The 17,846-nt window shown below is 36.7% G+C and overlaps 1 protein-coding gene across 1 annotated transcript in view; it reads right to left on the reverse strand.

The window, feature by feature from the left end:
- Nucleotides 1–17,846, reverse strand: part of hgfb (hepatocyte growth factor b) — a 143,783-nt gene that overhangs the window by 117,947 nt on the left and 7,990 nt on the right. Inside the window, exons 2-4 of the mRNA XM_057836163.1 lie at nucleotides 16,719–16,878; nucleotides 9,296–9,408; nucleotides 5,100–5,214 (exon numbers count right to left, since the gene is read on the reverse strand). Of these exons, the coding sequence (XP_057692146.1) occupies nucleotides 5,100–5,214; nucleotides 9,296–9,408; nucleotides 16,719–16,878 (388 nt within the window). The remainder of the gene's footprint in view (nucleotides 1–5,099; nucleotides 5,215–9,295; nucleotides 9,409–16,718; nucleotides 16,879–17,846) is intronic.

The raw sequence follows: 17,846 nt of genomic DNA on the forward strand, positions 1-17,846 counted from the left end.
GTATCGGTCTAATTCCTGTATCTTCGAGTGAGTAAAAAAACGCAGATTTGGATTACCATTGCTATCTTTTTTGTCGACTATTCTTTGTGGGAGTTTTCCCCAAATCATAGTAAATAATTAAAGCACTATGGCATGCTACAGTGACGACAGTGACTCTGACGTGGACCTTACAACAATGTTGGGAGTTCGTCAGGGAACGCGTGTTTGCGTACTGCTGAGCTCCCGAGTGAAGAGTGGTCAAGCTGGAAATATTATTTTTTGTGAATAAATGTGCATAAGTGGAAGCTTCTCCCCTTTTTGGTACTTTTACAGTATACACGTATCCTAGCTACCACGCGTTACAATGTATATGATTACACAAGGTGTGCTCTTTGGCCTGTACTGTATGTAAAGCACACGACAGGTCTGGATGCTAACAATCTACATAATTATATTGGGATAAGTTTGAAAATGCAATATGCTTACCTTGAATATCTCCTAATAAAACCGGACAGCATACCCTCTCGCTCCCAACCGGACTCCCCAACAGGACTCTCTCGCATCACAAGTTTTGCCCAACTTTTGTCTTTTCAGGTATTTGCTGCACGCATTTTTCCCTGAAGCTCGTCTTGTGAACGACCGACAGTGCTGTCCTGCTCTTCACCTTTCAGATCTGGTTCAAATAGGAAGGGTAGAACTGACGATATGTTGGGAAAGCTAACGAGTGACACGCTGGAATTTCCGCAACGGGACCGGTGACGTCACGCACTGCGACGTAACAAGAATGGGCGACCTATCACTTAAAATAATTCTACAAACTTTATTAAAACAAAAACATTAAGAGGGGTTTTAATATCAAATTATTATAACTCATACAAACATGTATCTTTTAAGAATTACTTGTCTTAAAAACAGAGGATCCCTTTAACTTATATATAAATTAGGGCTGTCAAACGATTAAAATTTTTAATCAAGTTAATCACAGCTTAAAAATTAAATAATCGCAATTAATCGCAATTCAAACCATCTCTAAAATATGCCATATTTTTCGGTAAATTATTGTTGGAATAGAAAGATAAGATATATTTGGTGGAAAACACAGACAAGACTGAAAAAGCAGTTTCTGCTCTTGCACTCCTCTTTAAATGAAACTGCTGTATTTTAAGCCAAAACAGCTGTTTTGTTTGATAGAACAATATGTCTATATGCTGCCATAGCAGATTCATGGCGCAATAAGCCCCCAAACTATTTTTAATTTGTCTGTCTTACCCTGAAAACCCCCGTTTACAGACGTCGCGCAACCGCTTTTGTTTCAACCCAGCCATAAAAACAAGGGAATTAATTATATTTATTATTCAAAATGTCTGTCGTTTTTTGTTTAGAATCATTAACTGATGTCTGATATTTAAGTTTAAAAAATAAAATAAAAATTATTCACTCGCATATTTTAAACTTAAAAAAAAATGACATCACAATGAAAAAAAATGGCGTCTGTAAAAAACTCACGGATATCTACGTCATAACTATCGCTTAATTGTATTTGTATGTTACTGTCGCATTTTCCCCAATATTTTAGATGATGAATAATCGATCCCAAAAAAAAAATTTGAAAAAAAAAACGTTTAAAAGGGTAAATATATGAAAATGAAAATCTCGACCACTCCTTGATTTCTGCGATTTCTGCATTGCGACCCTTGTTATATTACCATGTTTCACCCATAAAATCCCAAAAATAATCCAGCTGTGGCCATTCACAGCTTGTCTTGACACTCAGTGATACATACTACATGGAGTTTTTGGATCAAAACAAAGTAAGTACGCGATAATATCTCGTTAAAGTCATGGCGTCTGTAATTCTGTTCTAGCGTGCTCTCACCTCCAGATAAGGTTTTGCTGTTTAAAAATTTTTTTTTGTTTTTAAATGCCCTCCGGTTCAAATGTTTTCTTCCCCCAGAAATTTGAGATTTTAAGCTTTCTAGCTCAAGACAGCTTTAAGTTTTCTAAGCTTTGCGTGGGCTGTGTGCTGATTGCATATGAGACTCCAGTTCTCCTCCCTCCAGGATGGGGATTGTCAGTGATTGGTCGAGCTCTAAAAATATAAAAAATCGTCTGCTGATCGCATCTAGAGTCACTTAGCCATATTAGCTCGCTAGCAGTTAATAAAAAAGACTTCTTCTTTCATAGTTGATGTTCAATATTTTACAATCAAATGAGATTGATTGGAATATTAAAGGTGCATGTTGTTGTTTATGATAAAAAAATAAAAAAAAATACAAAAAATAATAAAAAAGGTTTTGTTAGGGTTACCCCAACATTATACTTTTTTTCTAATGTGGCAGAATGAGATGATGTTCAAATCTTCTTCAGTCGGGTAAAAAAAAAAAAAAAAAAAAAAAAAAAAAACTACTTGCCATTGGTTAATTGCCACATCTGAACGGAATATCAGTGAAAAAAATACTGTAATACTGTGGCTCTCCATTAGCCCAAAGAATGATGAAATATAAACACAATGATTACGCTGACTCATATTTTGTGTGTCAGCTTCAAGACCGCAAACGGCCGGGCCTCCAGAGGTACACACGGCCAGCCAAACAATGTTTTTCCACATGATGACAGAAGGATTAGGTTCTAACTGGTGGCTTAATCAACCCTTTGGAGAAATGTTTGTAACTTTATCATGCTAGGTCCAAAATGTCTTTTTGTGTTGAGTGGAGAAATAGCAGACATTGAAATTGTGACGTTAACCGACGATAGCCAATTAAGTAGCCAATCTCGCAGTAGTGTCTCCAGGGGCGCCGTGCAGGGGTGAAAAGTGATATTGATTCTAAAGGCCCATGCCCTGATGGGGCCCACAAAGAAAATTTTGCGCCTCATACGTCAATCATCGTTTAACTTGTTAAATACTTTCTGCGCAAGGAAGCGAGCGCTGGAATGAATGTGTGTGAGTCGAGACGTTAGAGGCAGCAGGACATGTTGTGTCGTGGCAATAAACGCTAGAAGTGATCTTGAGAAGTTTGTAGTTTCTACATGTCACTCCACGAGTAACAGCCAAGGTAGGTAAACAGAAGCATTTAATAAAAGCATTTTTCAACTGCAGTACTTTATTCTTGTTTAAAAATGATTCGGTGGGACAGTAATGTTTATTATATATATATATATATATATATATATATATATATATATATATATCAGAGGTTGCGCTAGACTTTTTCGTTGTCTGTCATTATGACTGACAGTGTCATAAAAATCCGGTCATAATCTACTTTTTACATTTTTAAAATGATAATAATGACATATTCAATAGTATTTAGTTTTCATTCATTTTTAATTAATATTCTGTCCGAACAAGCTTAACAAGAGGCAAACAGACAGCAGAGTGCACCAATCAGCGACGGGCAGACATGCCGTTAGCAAAGCGACGAGGGCAGGACGAGGGACTTGCGCGCGGAAGTAAACATACGAGGAGAACGGAGTTTATGCAACATGGCTAGCGCGAGACAGACTGTTGTCAATGTCTCGTGTCGATGTGTTTTAGCTCATTTAAAACTGAATTTACCGCGGATTGGAACATATTCTCGGCTCTCCCGCCATCCGTGTTGTTGTAGAGACGACTTTCGGCGCGCAAGAGTGACGTGCCTCGTGAAGAACACGTAACGCAAATAAACAAATCTGATTTGTCGGTTGATTTTGTACCTACTCAAGAGGCTGTGTCCCAGACTTTTCTCTCAGTGTTTGAAAAATACAGGGTGAACAGTCTGGCCGTGCCAGGCAAACACTCAGTTGCCTTGACATTTTTCCGAGTAAGGCCAACGACGTCATGCATCAAGAGAGACAATAGCTAATTAATATGCTCATTCGCCACCCTGTGTCAAAATGACGGATGGACTTCAGTTTTTTCCGTCACCGTTTAAACAAAACGGTCAACGACGGAAAATATTCGGTTAGCGCGACCCCTGATACATATATATATATACATATACATATACATATACATATATATATATATATATATATATATATATATATATATATATATATATATATACATTTTATATACATTTTTTGAAATCATACTTTGGGAAAAAAAGGGCAAAAAACATATCTTATATGTATCTCTTTCCAATGCTAAATCTGAATAAATACATTGCACACACACCAAAAAAAAAAGGGGGTGCGCTACTTTGCAGTTTTTCACGTATCGCGGTGGGTTCTGGTCCCCACTAACTGCGAAAAACGAGGGATCACTGTACACTGTGTCACGGTGAATCACACAAAGTCTTTCAAACACCTCTCTAGAGGCGATCTGCATGGAGAAATCAGTCAAAATACCAGCAACAGTGTGTGAAAAGCTTGTGAAGCGTTACAGAAAACGTTTGGCCTCCGTTATTGCAAACAAAGGGTACATAACAAAGTACTGAGATGAACTTTTGGTATTGACCAAATACTTATTTTTCACCATGATTTGTAAATAAATTATTTTAAAATCAAACAATGTGATTTTCTGTTTTTTTTTTTCCACATTCTGTCTCTCATGGTTGAGGTTTACCCATGTTGACAATTACAGGCCTCTCTAATATTTTCAAGTGGGAGAACTTTCACAATTAGTGGTTGACTAAATACGTATTTGCCCCACTGTATTTTGCAGTGACAATAGCGGACACTGTAACTCTGTCTTTGATGACTCAGTTGAAATATTTCTTCTCATTTTTTAGGTAGTTTCCCTCAATGCGCGCATTGAGTCTCCCCCATGACTCACTATTATTTCAAAGCGTTTCACCATAACACAGTCAAGAAACTATGTTATTCTCCTCGCATGAGTCTCAGCTTCTTTTATTGGCCTGTTTTTTTTTTTTTTTTACTGGGCATCCTAATAGAAAAATGTGTCTTATCTGGGAATGTAGCACAGCGGGCAAGTACCTCAAGCACTACCCAAGGCTCACACACATATTTGAGTAAGGAGCAAGCTTGCGAAAAGAACTGATGTATGCGCTTTTGATGAAAGATTGCACCCCAGGATCCCTTATGCCCTTATATCGTATACACAAGCATCCTACAGCTACTGACTAATTGCATCACTAACAGGCCAAAACAAACACAACTGTATAAATATACATTCTTACTGGTGTTCATGAGGAATAGAAGAGGCCCAGGCTTGGCACAGGATCCCGCTGACTGTCACCGACCTTCGACCCCTGTAGCTCTGACCAGTACCCATGATGCACTCGCGAATGTAGTCTGAAAGGAGAACAAATTTAGAATTTTTATAGTATTTTTTAAAACTATAAATCACACCTTTAAAGTAAGTATGTTAAGCTTATTTTGAGCTTGCTATTTTTCTTATTTCAAGAAATCTAAGTGAGTAAAATTTACTTGAAGCACTGGCAGATCATTTCACTCATTTCCAGTACCGTAATTTTCTGACTATAAACCGTGACTTATTTCCTTTATTTTGAATACTGCGGTTTCTAATCCAGTACGGCTTATTTGTTGATTTATTTGGGTTATTACGTCACACTTTATTTGACATCGGCGATATAACACTGTCATAAGACCATCATAATTATGATATGAAACTATCATGGGCATTACTGAATGCTTATGTCATTGTCATCCGGCAAATTATGTCACTAACTCAATTTATGTCCAGCTTGAATCTATTACATCCATTTAAAAGTGAGATAATTGGCCAGATAACACTGAATGACATCTGTTATAAGCATTCATAAATGCTTATGACTGTGTCATGTCATAAATATGATTGTCTAATGGCAGTCATATGGCACCACTGTCAAATAAAGTGTTACCAAATACCATAACTAGCAATTAATGAAAAACTGGAAGAGTAACTGAAGAAATAATTAGCACAGAACATGAATTTTGATTGCTATTTACATGCTATATAGCGCTACAATGCATGCTAGGAGGCATGCTGGACAACAACTGTATGCACAATATGCACTGCAAAAACACATCTTCTTAAAGCTAATTAAATTCCCTTGTTTTCAGTGTAAATCTACCGTAATTTTCGCACTATAAGGTAGTGGTGTCAACAATAATCGATGCGGCGATGCATCCCGAAGCGGGGCATGGACGATTCGGTTCGATGCGGGCAACAAGCCGAATCGATTCAGCACATTTTAAAATACATAAGTACGTTCAAAAATCTTCCCTGTGCAATTCCGGTGATGCAACAGATTTGGTTTCCCCATTTTTAGTATTATTCTCATGTTTCATTTTTTACACACCGCATAACTCTGGTTAAGTTTCCCACCAACCTTGTAGAAGCCAAAATGTCTCCAGATGTCTGCTTTCAATGTCTTAGGTGCATCAATAATCTTTCTTGCGCCCTCTTTCTCCGCTTCAGCCATTGTTATGTTTTGTCCTATCTCTTAGAGGTTATATCTTGTGCTCGAACCCAATTAACATTTTGAGTTTTCTTTATGTTTAAATAGTCTACATATTTTTACGATCATTACAAAAGCATTTACACATTTTTGTGTCGGGTCGGGCCCAAAATATTAAGCATTTACGCGCCACACTAATAAATTATAAAAAAAATAAAAACATTTTTTAAATGGGATAAAACCGAGAGCAGGCTCTCTGTATTGTGCATTTACTTGTGCACGCACATGAACGCCGTGGCCCGCATGTTTTTTTTTTAATATTAAACTTTCCCAACGTTATTTCGTTGTGTAAATGCTTTTATAATGATCATTAAAAATATGTAGACTATTTAAACATTAAGAAAACTTGCGTTTTTTTTCTGCCAACTCGAAGAAATGAAAATAAATTGCTGCTGCTGCGTTTTTTTTTCCGCGTCACCCCAACAACAACAAAAAGAAAATCGGGTTTTTCGGGCTGGGCCTGCAAATCTAGTTAATTGATCGGGCTCGGGCCGGGTCGGGCTTCAATACCAGCGGGCCGTGTCGGGTCGGGCTGGATTTTTTAGGCCCAATCTAACCTCTATTGCACATATATAGTGAGCTAGGCCTACATTTTACTTTTGTTCTACATTGCAATGTAGTTGATGTTTTGTTTGTAACTGAACTGTTTCCTGGATTGATATTGCGATAAAGATGCTGCTGCACGACAATATTTTGTTTGTCGTTTTCTTTAATATTTACTTGAATATTTTTATTGATGGGTCGTTGTGACTAAAATACTCATTTTGCACAGGAGTTCAGATGTTGCACTGTGTGAAAGGCTGCTACTGTGTGTAAAAAAAAAAGAGAAAGCCCTGGTCTCATACAAAGCACTAATTAAATGCTGTGATCTGTTTTAAAAAAAAAATATATATATATATATATATATATATACAGTGGTACCTCTACATACGATCACTTCGACACACGACCTTTTCGACATCCGACGTAAAATTTGAGCCGCCATTTGTTTCTACATCCGACGAGTTGCTCGAAATACGACGACATGACAGCACTGCAAACGAACGCACGGTGGATTTTCTTGTGTGAGAAATCAACACAGTTTTCAAAAAAAGTTGATACAGTTGGAGAAACAAGGAAAAAAGTGATGCTTACCTTTGAAATGAAGATGCAAGTTATAGAAAAATATGAGCTTGGGGTGCGCGTCCCTGAACTGGCTCAACAATACAGCTCCATGGTCCTCTTCCGACCACCGTTCGCCACTATTTATAAGTTAAGGTGACAATTATTATTGTGGTAACATTGCCAAGGAAATCGCCAGCTTCGTCACGTTTTTATCATTTATTTAAGAACTTATCCAACACAAAACGCCCATTGTCTTAAGCAGTTGACCGCTCTCAAGAAAACGAAAGTATTATCTCTACCGCACCGACCTATCTCACTGAGACGTCACCTTCGCGGTGCGTTCAGGGACAGTAAAAAGTGTCCGCCATATTAGAATCCGATTCGTTACATTATTTACAGGAATAATTATTAATTATTCTTCTTATTATTATATTATTCTGAATTATTTATTTATAACTTATTTGTTTTTCTATGTTTAATCGCCATTTGTAACAGTGCCAGCAGTATTTATTAAGAATTTAGTGTATGTTTTTAGGCTTTGGAACGAATTAATGGAATTATAATGTATTCCTATGGGAAAATCCTGCTCGACATACGACCGTTTCGACTTACAAACAAGGTCCTGGAATATATATATATATATATATATGAAAGTATTTTCATTTGACTTCAACCAGGAGTGACACAAGAGCCAATAAAAAGTTGTTTAATGTCTGACCACTTGTGTTGCCTCATGATTCACGAAAAATATGCTTTGCTTTAGAATTTGAATGCATCCCAGGCTTTAATGCATCGCGATGCATTGCCGAATCGAATCGTGACCCTCTGAATCGAATCGAATCGTGGCCCTCCGAACCGTAATCGAATTGAATCGTGAGGGCAGTGCCAATGCACACCTCTACTTTAAGGTGCACCTAACTATAAGCCGCTACCCACCAAATTTGGCACGAAAACGGCATTTGTTCATAGAGAAGCTAAACTAGACTATAAACCGCAGCTGTCCTCACTGTATTATGAGATTTTTACACTAAAAGATATTAACCGGTAACACTTTATTTGACAGAAGCATCATACGGCTGTCGTAAGACCAAATGAACCACCATGAAGCTTTCCAATTGGTTCAAAGAGCTTCATTGCTTCAAGAAGCTTCATTTGCCCATCACTGCTCTATAAAAGTCAAATTTACTGACCACCACAGTGTTTTTTATTGATCTTTTTAGTGTTTCTGAATGCTAAAGAGTTGCACTTTTGAACTAATTCATTATTTTTTCCAAGCTTTTTATCGGAATTTGTTCTACATGATAAAATATCTGAGTATGTGCTCGTCCGAGACTGGTGATTCCATACTTTTTGCTAGGGGTTGTATAAGGATTTTTTCGTCTCCCATGCTCGTTATCGTCTCGTTCGTCGGCAAAATATTTTCGTTATCACTGACGAACGAACAATGCTACCAAATAGTTCAAGTAAAAATTTTCACCTTGAGGATTATTTCTGAACAAATCGGACAAAAAGTACCACTTATAATCCAGAAAATACAATCGTTCAACTTGGTTAAAGTTTAAACACGGGTTGGGCATTGAGTTATTTTTAGGGTCAGTAGGAATTTCCACAGTTTACACAAAAAGGTATAATGACTCAAAATGAAGCATAATGTGCTGTGACACAGTAAACAATGACATCGGTCCTTGCCCTTCTCTTGTTTACCAATAAAAGCACCGATCTGGACCGGGCTGAAAATAATTCCGATCTGCTATTGAATCTATTTCAACCTAACGTGAGATAGCGATAGCGCCGCACAGAATGGTCACCTTTCTTTTGATACAGGCGGGTGTTAATGTCGTGTTGCGTGTGGGCGACGGGCGAGTTGCGGTCAAAAGACAGCCACTGGCATTTCCTGTTTTGGTGATCATAGAGGAATGCTCTGGACACAAAAACAAATGAGACAGTGTAAGGAGAAAAAAGGAAATGTGAAACATACAGGCAACAAAATTCCAACCAATTATCACCATTGTTACATGCATAATAATTAATAAGAGACATGCAGGACTTTTGAAGTGCCATTGACGATGATAGGCTTTGAATAATGTGGCTCTTTTCATTTTTCTGCTGTAAAATTAAATCAGTTTGCCACAAGTAGATGTTCAATCCATTGGAACTGGAAAGGCATGTTCCTCTCAGTTCCAATGGATTGGACATCTATTGACGTTAATGGTGGCCATTGAAAAACACCTGATTGAATACCTGAGACCTTAGAAAAAAATCTATCACGATATGCGCCATATTACTAGTGTTGGAGGAAGTACTAGCTGTTAGCCTCATTCGCTAACGGAGTAGCATTGTACTTCGACAAATATACGTAAAATACTGCACGGTTTCTTTGCTTTTAACCAAGAATTGAGACTGTTTTACGTCCACATCTATGAAGAATTCGGGGATTTAACTATTTATTCACAAGAATTTTTGCCACAAAAGCTCTGTTTACGTCAGGCGACCGCTAGCCTCATTCGCTAATAGTGTATATAGATAGTTAAGGGCTATTCTATTCTATAATAAATTGTGATTTTATATATAGAATTTATTAATAATTTATTTACATATTATTTCTAATTGATTCTGCATTTTTATCCCTCAAGTATTAAGTTTCTGATGTTAAATTGAGTGATGTATTAGCTGTTGAAAACTTTTTTAAAAATTAAGTTGCTATTTTGGTCAAAAAGTTATATGATATGTTAAATATTGCTATTGAACCTGAAAATATAGTTGATTATCTCTGCATTTGGTGATTTTTGTGAATCTAGCGTAAAATCTGAGACTTTTTTTTGCCATTTTAAGTTGTGTTATACTTATATAAAAAATAATTAACCGGGATTTTACAAGGGAACGACTTTGAATTTTTTTATGCCGCTGCTCATGGAGACTCATATATGGCTAAGGTAGGTGCCTGTTTTAGTTTCAGGTCAGTAGCAGCTTTGGTTTTGAAAATATTTGCATTTCAAGTTTTCGAAAATAGGCCCCCTATGAATCGGCAACGTTTCCTGTGTCATGTCAATAGGTTATGAAGTCTACGGAATAGCTTAATGGCAGATAGCAAGCAACTAGTGTTGCAATGATTAATCGATTAAATCGAGTAATTTGATTAGAAAAAAGCTTTTAATTAAATTTTGCTGCTTCGAGTATTTCATTAGAGTGGCGTTATAATTGTTTGTTTTGAAAGTGTGTGCATTTAGTTTTATTGATTTGTGTGGATACACTGCCCTCAAGTGGAAGCAGTGGATATGACATAACTCATTCAACATGGCTGAATTCAACTGCTCCCTGTTAAGGCCAACATAAGGTAAGTTTTGTTTGAGCTATTATGTATTTTAATTAGGGCTGTCAAAATTATCGCATTAACGGGCGGTAATTAATTTTTTAAATTAATCACGTTAAAATATTTGACGCAATTAACGCACATGCCCCGCTCAAGCAGATTAAAATGACAGCATAATGCAAGATTCACTAAATCTGGACCTCGGTGCCACTTTTCCTGTCATGTTTTCCATGTCTCCCTCCTCCAACACACACAACACACTGAATCAAAATAATCAGGATCATCATCAGGCTTCTGGAGAGGTTGCTGATGATATAATCATTTGATTCAGGTGTGTTAGGGGAGAGAGATGTGGAAAACACGACAGGAAAAGTGGCACCAAGTCCGGATTTAGTGAAACCTGGTATAGTGCAATGTCCACTTGTTACTTGTGTTTTTTGGAGTTTTGTCACCCTCTGCTGGCGCTTGGGTCCGACTAATTTTATGTGCTTCAGCACCCATGAGCATTGTGTAATTATTGACATCAACAATGACGGGCTACTAGTTTAGTTTGTGATTGAAAATTTTACAAATTTTATTAAAACGAAACCATTAGGAGGGGTTTTGATATAAAATTTCTATAACTTGTACTAACATTTCTCTTTTAAGAACTACAAGTCTTTCTATCCATGGATCACTTTCACAGAATGTTAATAATGTTATTGCCATCTTGTTGATTTATTGTTATAATAAACAAATACAGTACTTATTAGGGTTGTTCCGATCATGTTTTTTTGCTCCCGATCCGATCATTTTAGTTTGAGTATCTGCCGATCCCGATATTTACCGATCCGATTGCTTTTTTTCTGCTCCCGATTCACTTCCAATCATTCCCGATAATTTTCCCCGATCATATACATTTTGGCAATGCATTAAGAAAAAATGAATAAAACTCGGACGAATATATAATTTCAACATACAGTACACAAGTACTGTATTTGTTTATTATGATAATAAATCCTCAAGATGGCATTTACATTATTAACATTTTTTCTGTGAGAGGGATAGAAAGACTTGTGACTTTGTATAGTGTGGCTAAATATTGCCATCTAGTGTATTTGTTGAGCTTTCAGTAAATGATACTGTGGCCATGCCCAAATGCATGATGGGTGGATGTAACACGCCTTTAGCAACCATGACTGTGCGTAGTGCTACCAATTGATATAGCTTCTCTGTGTTGGGAAATAACATAGGGTGTTAAAAAAAAGATCAATTGCTACCTTGCTTCCCCACATTGCTTCTCACGATATTTCTCATCGTAGGGAGAGGGATTGTAAGGCTTTAGCCAATTAAAAAGGCTCCAAAGGCTTCCAAATTTCACTCTACTCATTTTACGCTGCCTTTTAGCTCTCTATATAGGTAAAACGGCGCCATTACAGATTGTGCGCGACAATGCGTGAGTGGGTCGTGCAGCGCATGCATTAATTGCATTAAATATTTTAACATGATACATTTTTTTAAAAAATAGTTACCGCCGTTATCAGGATAAATTTGATAACCCTATCTTAAGCCTAAACTAAAGACTCTGGATGAGTGTAACATATTATGTCTGTAACGTTAAATACAATTAGAAAACGATTTAATTAATATATACATATATATATATATATATATATATATATATATATATATATATATTAAAAACAAGGCATGTCCGATATTTTTTTGCCGATTCCGATACTTTGAAAATGACGTGATCGGACCCGATCGATCGGCATCTCTAGTACTTATGTTGAATGTATATACCCATCTTGTGTCTTATCTTTCCATTCCAACAATAATTTACAGAAAAATATGGCATATTTTATAGATGGTTTGAATTGCGATTATTTACGATTAATTAATTTTTAAGCAGTAATTAACTCGATTAAAAATTTTAAACGTTTGACAGCCCTAATTTTAATGCATTTCGTAATTTAGTTCATAGGTAAATTTTACCGTTTTTTGTGGTAGTATGTGTTTGAACAATTTTTTAGGAGCATTGTATTAAAAAAAAAAAAAAAAAAAAACTTTTGCATTTTATAGCATTTAAGCTATCAGACTTTTACATATTAGCCAAGTTAGTTCCAAGTTGTTCTCTTGTTGTACTTAGATCCTCCTTTATTTATTTATTTTTATAACATTTGAGGCTAAGCTCAGTTCAGGTACCCGGTATTTTTTATTTATTTTTAAATGAAAGTGCAATCCTGCATTGTTTGAAGAAATGCTCCGGAATTGAATTGTGAATTCCTATGTTCCTAATTTGATGATTTGATTATGAACTAAGTAGTTGATAGATTAATCATTTAGTAAAATAATCGATAGCTGCAGCCCTACAAGCAACTATCAGGTACACAACCCCACCGACTGTACAAGAGTGTACAGCACCCATCTGAAGGCAAGCTGCTGTCACTGTTGTTTTTTATTGGTTAATTTGTAAATGAACAAGTCTCTAGGGTAAGGGTGTCCAAACGTTTTGGAAAGGGGGCCAGATTTGGTGCGGTAAAAATGTGGGGGGCCAATCCTGGCTGACGTCTTATAAGTAGAGCAATATATTTAAGCAAATTTTAGCAAGCCATTCTGTGTGTCACATTTGCTTTATTATTGTTTTTAATTAATAATTTCAACAATCTCGCAACTAGCCTTTGTGGCGTTCTCTTTTGACTCTCGGGCTCTTGCGAAATACTGCTGCTGTGAAATTTAACTAGCTTCAATTTCTTCAATTTCTCGCTGCGTATCTTCTCTGTAATCTTGTCTAGGGCTGCAGCTATCGAATATTTTAGTAGTCGATTAATCGATGGTCTACTTAGTTCGAATAATCGAGTAATCGGATAAGGAACATGAAAAATTAAAATACCTGAGCTGAGCCACAAACGGTACATGTGTATATATATATATATATATATATATATATATATATATATATATATATAGATAGATAGATAGATAGATAGATAGATAGATAGATAGATAGATAGATAGATAGATAGATAGATAGATAGATAGATAGATAGATAGATAGATAGATATGTTTTTTTTTTTAATGAGGATCGATGTACAACAAAAGAACAACTGGCTAACTTACATAGAAAAGTCCGCTTGCTAAAATGCTATTTATTTATTTATTATTACAATGCTCTTAACAAATGGCTCAGACACAAATTCCCACAAAAAGTGGCTAAATATACCTATAAACTAAATTAAACAACATTAGCTCAAACAAAAACTTAGCTTACGTTGGTCTTAACAGGGAGCAGTTGGATTCAGCCATGTGAAAAGAGGCAGACCAGAGGGCAGTGTATCCACCCTCATCAATGAAACTAATTGCAAACACTTTCAAAATAAACAATTAAAACGCCACTTTAATTAAACGAATACTCCAAGGAACAAAATTTAATTTGAATATTTTTTTTGTAATCGGAATACTCGATTTAATCAATTAATCGTTGCGGCACTAATCTTGTCGTACATGTCTTGCCTTGTTTGGTAATATCGCCTCAGACTGAACTCTTTAAAAACAGCGACTGTCTCTGCAAATGAGGCAGACACAGTTGTTGCGTATTTCAGTGACGAAATAGTCAAATTTCTACCTATCCTTGAAGCGTTGGCTGTCGCAGTCAACTTTCTTTTTTTTTTTTTGTTGTCGCCTTTTTAGAAAATATGAAGGGTCACACGGGGTAATGTTGCTTAGAGTGCTGTTGCCTTTTAGTGGGTAAATGAGGAGCAGCATTTAGTGTGTAAGCTACTTGATATGCTGGTAGCAGTACCACTGACCAATTTATGAAGTCCGTGTGTGGGCCAGACGTTATTGATTTTATGACACAGGCTGGGGGCCTGATGAAATTTGACCACGGGCCGCATTTGGCCCCCGGGCCGGACCTTCGACATGTCTGCTCTAGGGACCCAAATGGAACAGTGAGGCAAGAGGGAGAAGAGACCAAGAAGGTGGAGGAGTTTAAGTATTTAGGCACTACAGTCCAGAGCAATGGATAGTGTGGAAAAGAAGTGAAGAAACGTGTACAGGCAGGTTGGAACGGGTGGAGAAAAGTGTCAGGTGTGATGTCTGATAACAAGGTTTCAGCTAAAATGAAAGAAAAGATTTATAAAACTGTGGGGAGACCAGCAATGTTGTATGGTCTAGAGACAGCGCCACTGAGGAAAAGACAGGAGACAGAGCTGGAGGTGGCAGAGATGAAGATGATGAGGTTTTCTTTGGAAACGACCAGGATGAATAGGATCAGAAATGAGCATATCAGAGGGACAGTGCATGTTAGAAGATATGGCATAAAGTCAGAGAGGCCAGACTGAGATGTTTCAGGCATGTCCAGAGAAGAGATAGTTAATATATTGGCAAAAGGATGCTGAATTTCCATATGCCATGCAGGAGATCTAAAAGACGACTAAACAGAAGGTTTATGGATGTAGGTAATGAGGACAAGAAGGTAGTTGGTGTTAGAGAAGAGGATGCAGAGGACAGGGTTAGATGGAGACAACTGATTCGCTGTGGCAACTGCTGAGGTGAAAAGTCAAAAGGAAATAAGATTTTTGGACTAAAACTGTTAAATTTCACAAACGAAAACATTTTGAGTGACCGTCGACTAAAACTAGATGAAGACGAAAAAAAATTGAAATGACTAAAAACGAAAAAAGATGGATTAGTATTTTTGTCCAAAAGACTAAGACTAAAATTAAAAGGGCTACCAAAAACAAATCTGCTCAAAAGTGCGGGTTTCAACTTCTGTCCTAGTTTTCATTTGGCACCGATAGACCATGGAAAACCGGAGATATGACCGTTTTAATTTCATGGTAAGAAATATGTTTTCTCCTCTAGAGGGCATTCATTTCATCATTCATCATTGATTTTTGTAGTCGGACTTAATTGATTTTTGAGTATTTTTTTGGGACAAAATGCTGTTATGTAATAGGTTATAGTAGAGTAAAATAATAACAGTTCATATACATGGTGTTGCACTAAGAATAACAATGAATTGGTTGAATGTTACTTGAGTATTCTTTTTACCAAATACATTTTACTTGGATAATTTTTGGAGATGACTACTTTTACTTGACTAATTATTTTGGAGTAACACTAGTCTCACTTGAGTCAATATACCACAATATTGATATTAGGGCTGCAGCTATCAATTATTCTAGTAGTCGAATAATCGATGGGCTAGTTCGAATAATCGAATTAATTGGATAAGGAACATGAAAAATGAAAACACCTGAGCTGAGCCTTAAATGGTATTTAAAAATAAATAAATAAATAAAAGAATGAGGATCTATGTACAACAAAAGAAAAATTGGCTAACTTACATAGCTAGCTTAAATGCTATAAAATGCTACCTTTTTTTTTTTTTTTTTTTTTTTTTTTTACAATGTTCTTAACAAATGGTACATATTGATACATATTCCCACAAAAAAAAGCTAAATATACCTATAAACTAAACTATGAAGGCATTTCAAAAAAACCAAACATTAGCTCAAACAAAAAAAAATAACTTATGTTGGTCTTAACAAGGAGCAGCTCGATTCAGCCATGTGAAATGAGGCAGACTAGAGGGCTGTGTATCCACCCAAATCAATAAAACTAAATGCAAACACTTGCAAAATAAACCATTACAACACCACTTGAATTAAATGAATACTCGAAGCAGCAAAATTTAATTCGAATCTTTTTTTTAATCGAATACTCGAGTTAATCGATTAATCGTTGAAGCACTAATTGATATAAATGTTTATATCATTATAAATATTGTTCTGTCTTTTACTAACTACCCCAGGAGATACTCTGGGTTGGCAGTGAATGCGCTAAAGAGGAACTTGTTCTAGAAGTGTGTGTAAAGTTTGATGAGTAACTCAAATTTAATTGAATACAAATTCAGTCCCAAAAACGTACTCACCTGCAGGTAAATGGGAGCTTTTTGTTGCGGCTGCAGGTTCGAGCACACTTGATCAAGCTGACCTTCCTGCTTTTGGTCAAGTGGGAGGGGCTTGGGGTCACGAGCACCAGACGCACCCCATCTGTCCTCTGGTAGTCCTGCAGTGCATTTCGTCTGCTTTCTAGATGTCACATTAAACATTCAATTAGCCTTAGAGGTGCACGATAATTATCGGGCCGATAATTATCGGTCCGATAATAGGAATTATTATGACCTCATCCCGATAAATCCAATAACAATACATATTATCGGACCTAACAATAATATTTTTGGCATGGTGTCTGATTGGGATGTGTGCGTTTGTTTCAACTCTTGTTTCGCCAGTATGCAAAGTTATGTTACTGTTTTAGAGGCCGTATTTTTCCTTCACTGAGTTAAAAATCTTACTATGGCTATTCGTAAACGTTTGCATTTTACAGTGTTATATTTACAAGTTCTCGAGAGACCTTTTGGTTATTGATAGGCTTGTTGTTCTATAGTTGCCAGGTTAAGAAAGTTGTTTCATGGACCAAGACGACAAAAGTCTCCTCTCCTGTTGCACCAAATGTTTTAATCTGCTGAGAAAGCACAATACCTGTCTGGTTTATGTTTGTTTTAGATCTGTGCTCATTGTTCAAGGGAACACATCGTCAATAATAGAGGTGTGCAAAATTTCCGATTCTTAGATTATTCGCGATTCGGCCGTGGAAGATTCGAGGACGATTCACAAACATCCAAATTCCGATTATTGAAATATGCCAAGTAAAGCGGAAGTACAACACACTCAGCGCGCCGCGTGGTCTTCGGGACGGAACGGAGCGGGAGTAGCTAAACATGCTTTTCATTAACCGGCCCCTCGGGTAATGCCAACGCTCAACTCATGGCTCTAGCTCAACTCATGCCACGAGATAAAAAAACACAACAACATACCTGACTGCTGCCGAAAAGCTGCTACAAGTACAGCTAAGCTACATAATGTTGCGGTAGATATCATTTATATAGGACTAGATGGATAATAGACTCGGTAGCGGTAACAGCACATCTGCAAAAAGCTAGATGCGGGCGTTAGTAAACGGCCGCCATCTTAAAGCAGTAAACTTCCCTGCAATG

The sequence above is a fragment of the Corythoichthys intestinalis genome, chromosome 5 (assembly GCF_030265065.1).
Source record: "Corythoichthys intestinalis isolate RoL2023-P3 chromosome 5, ASM3026506v1, whole genome shotgun sequence".
NCBI lineage: Eukaryota > Metazoa > Chordata > Actinopteri > Syngnathiformes > Syngnathidae > Corythoichthys > Corythoichthys intestinalis.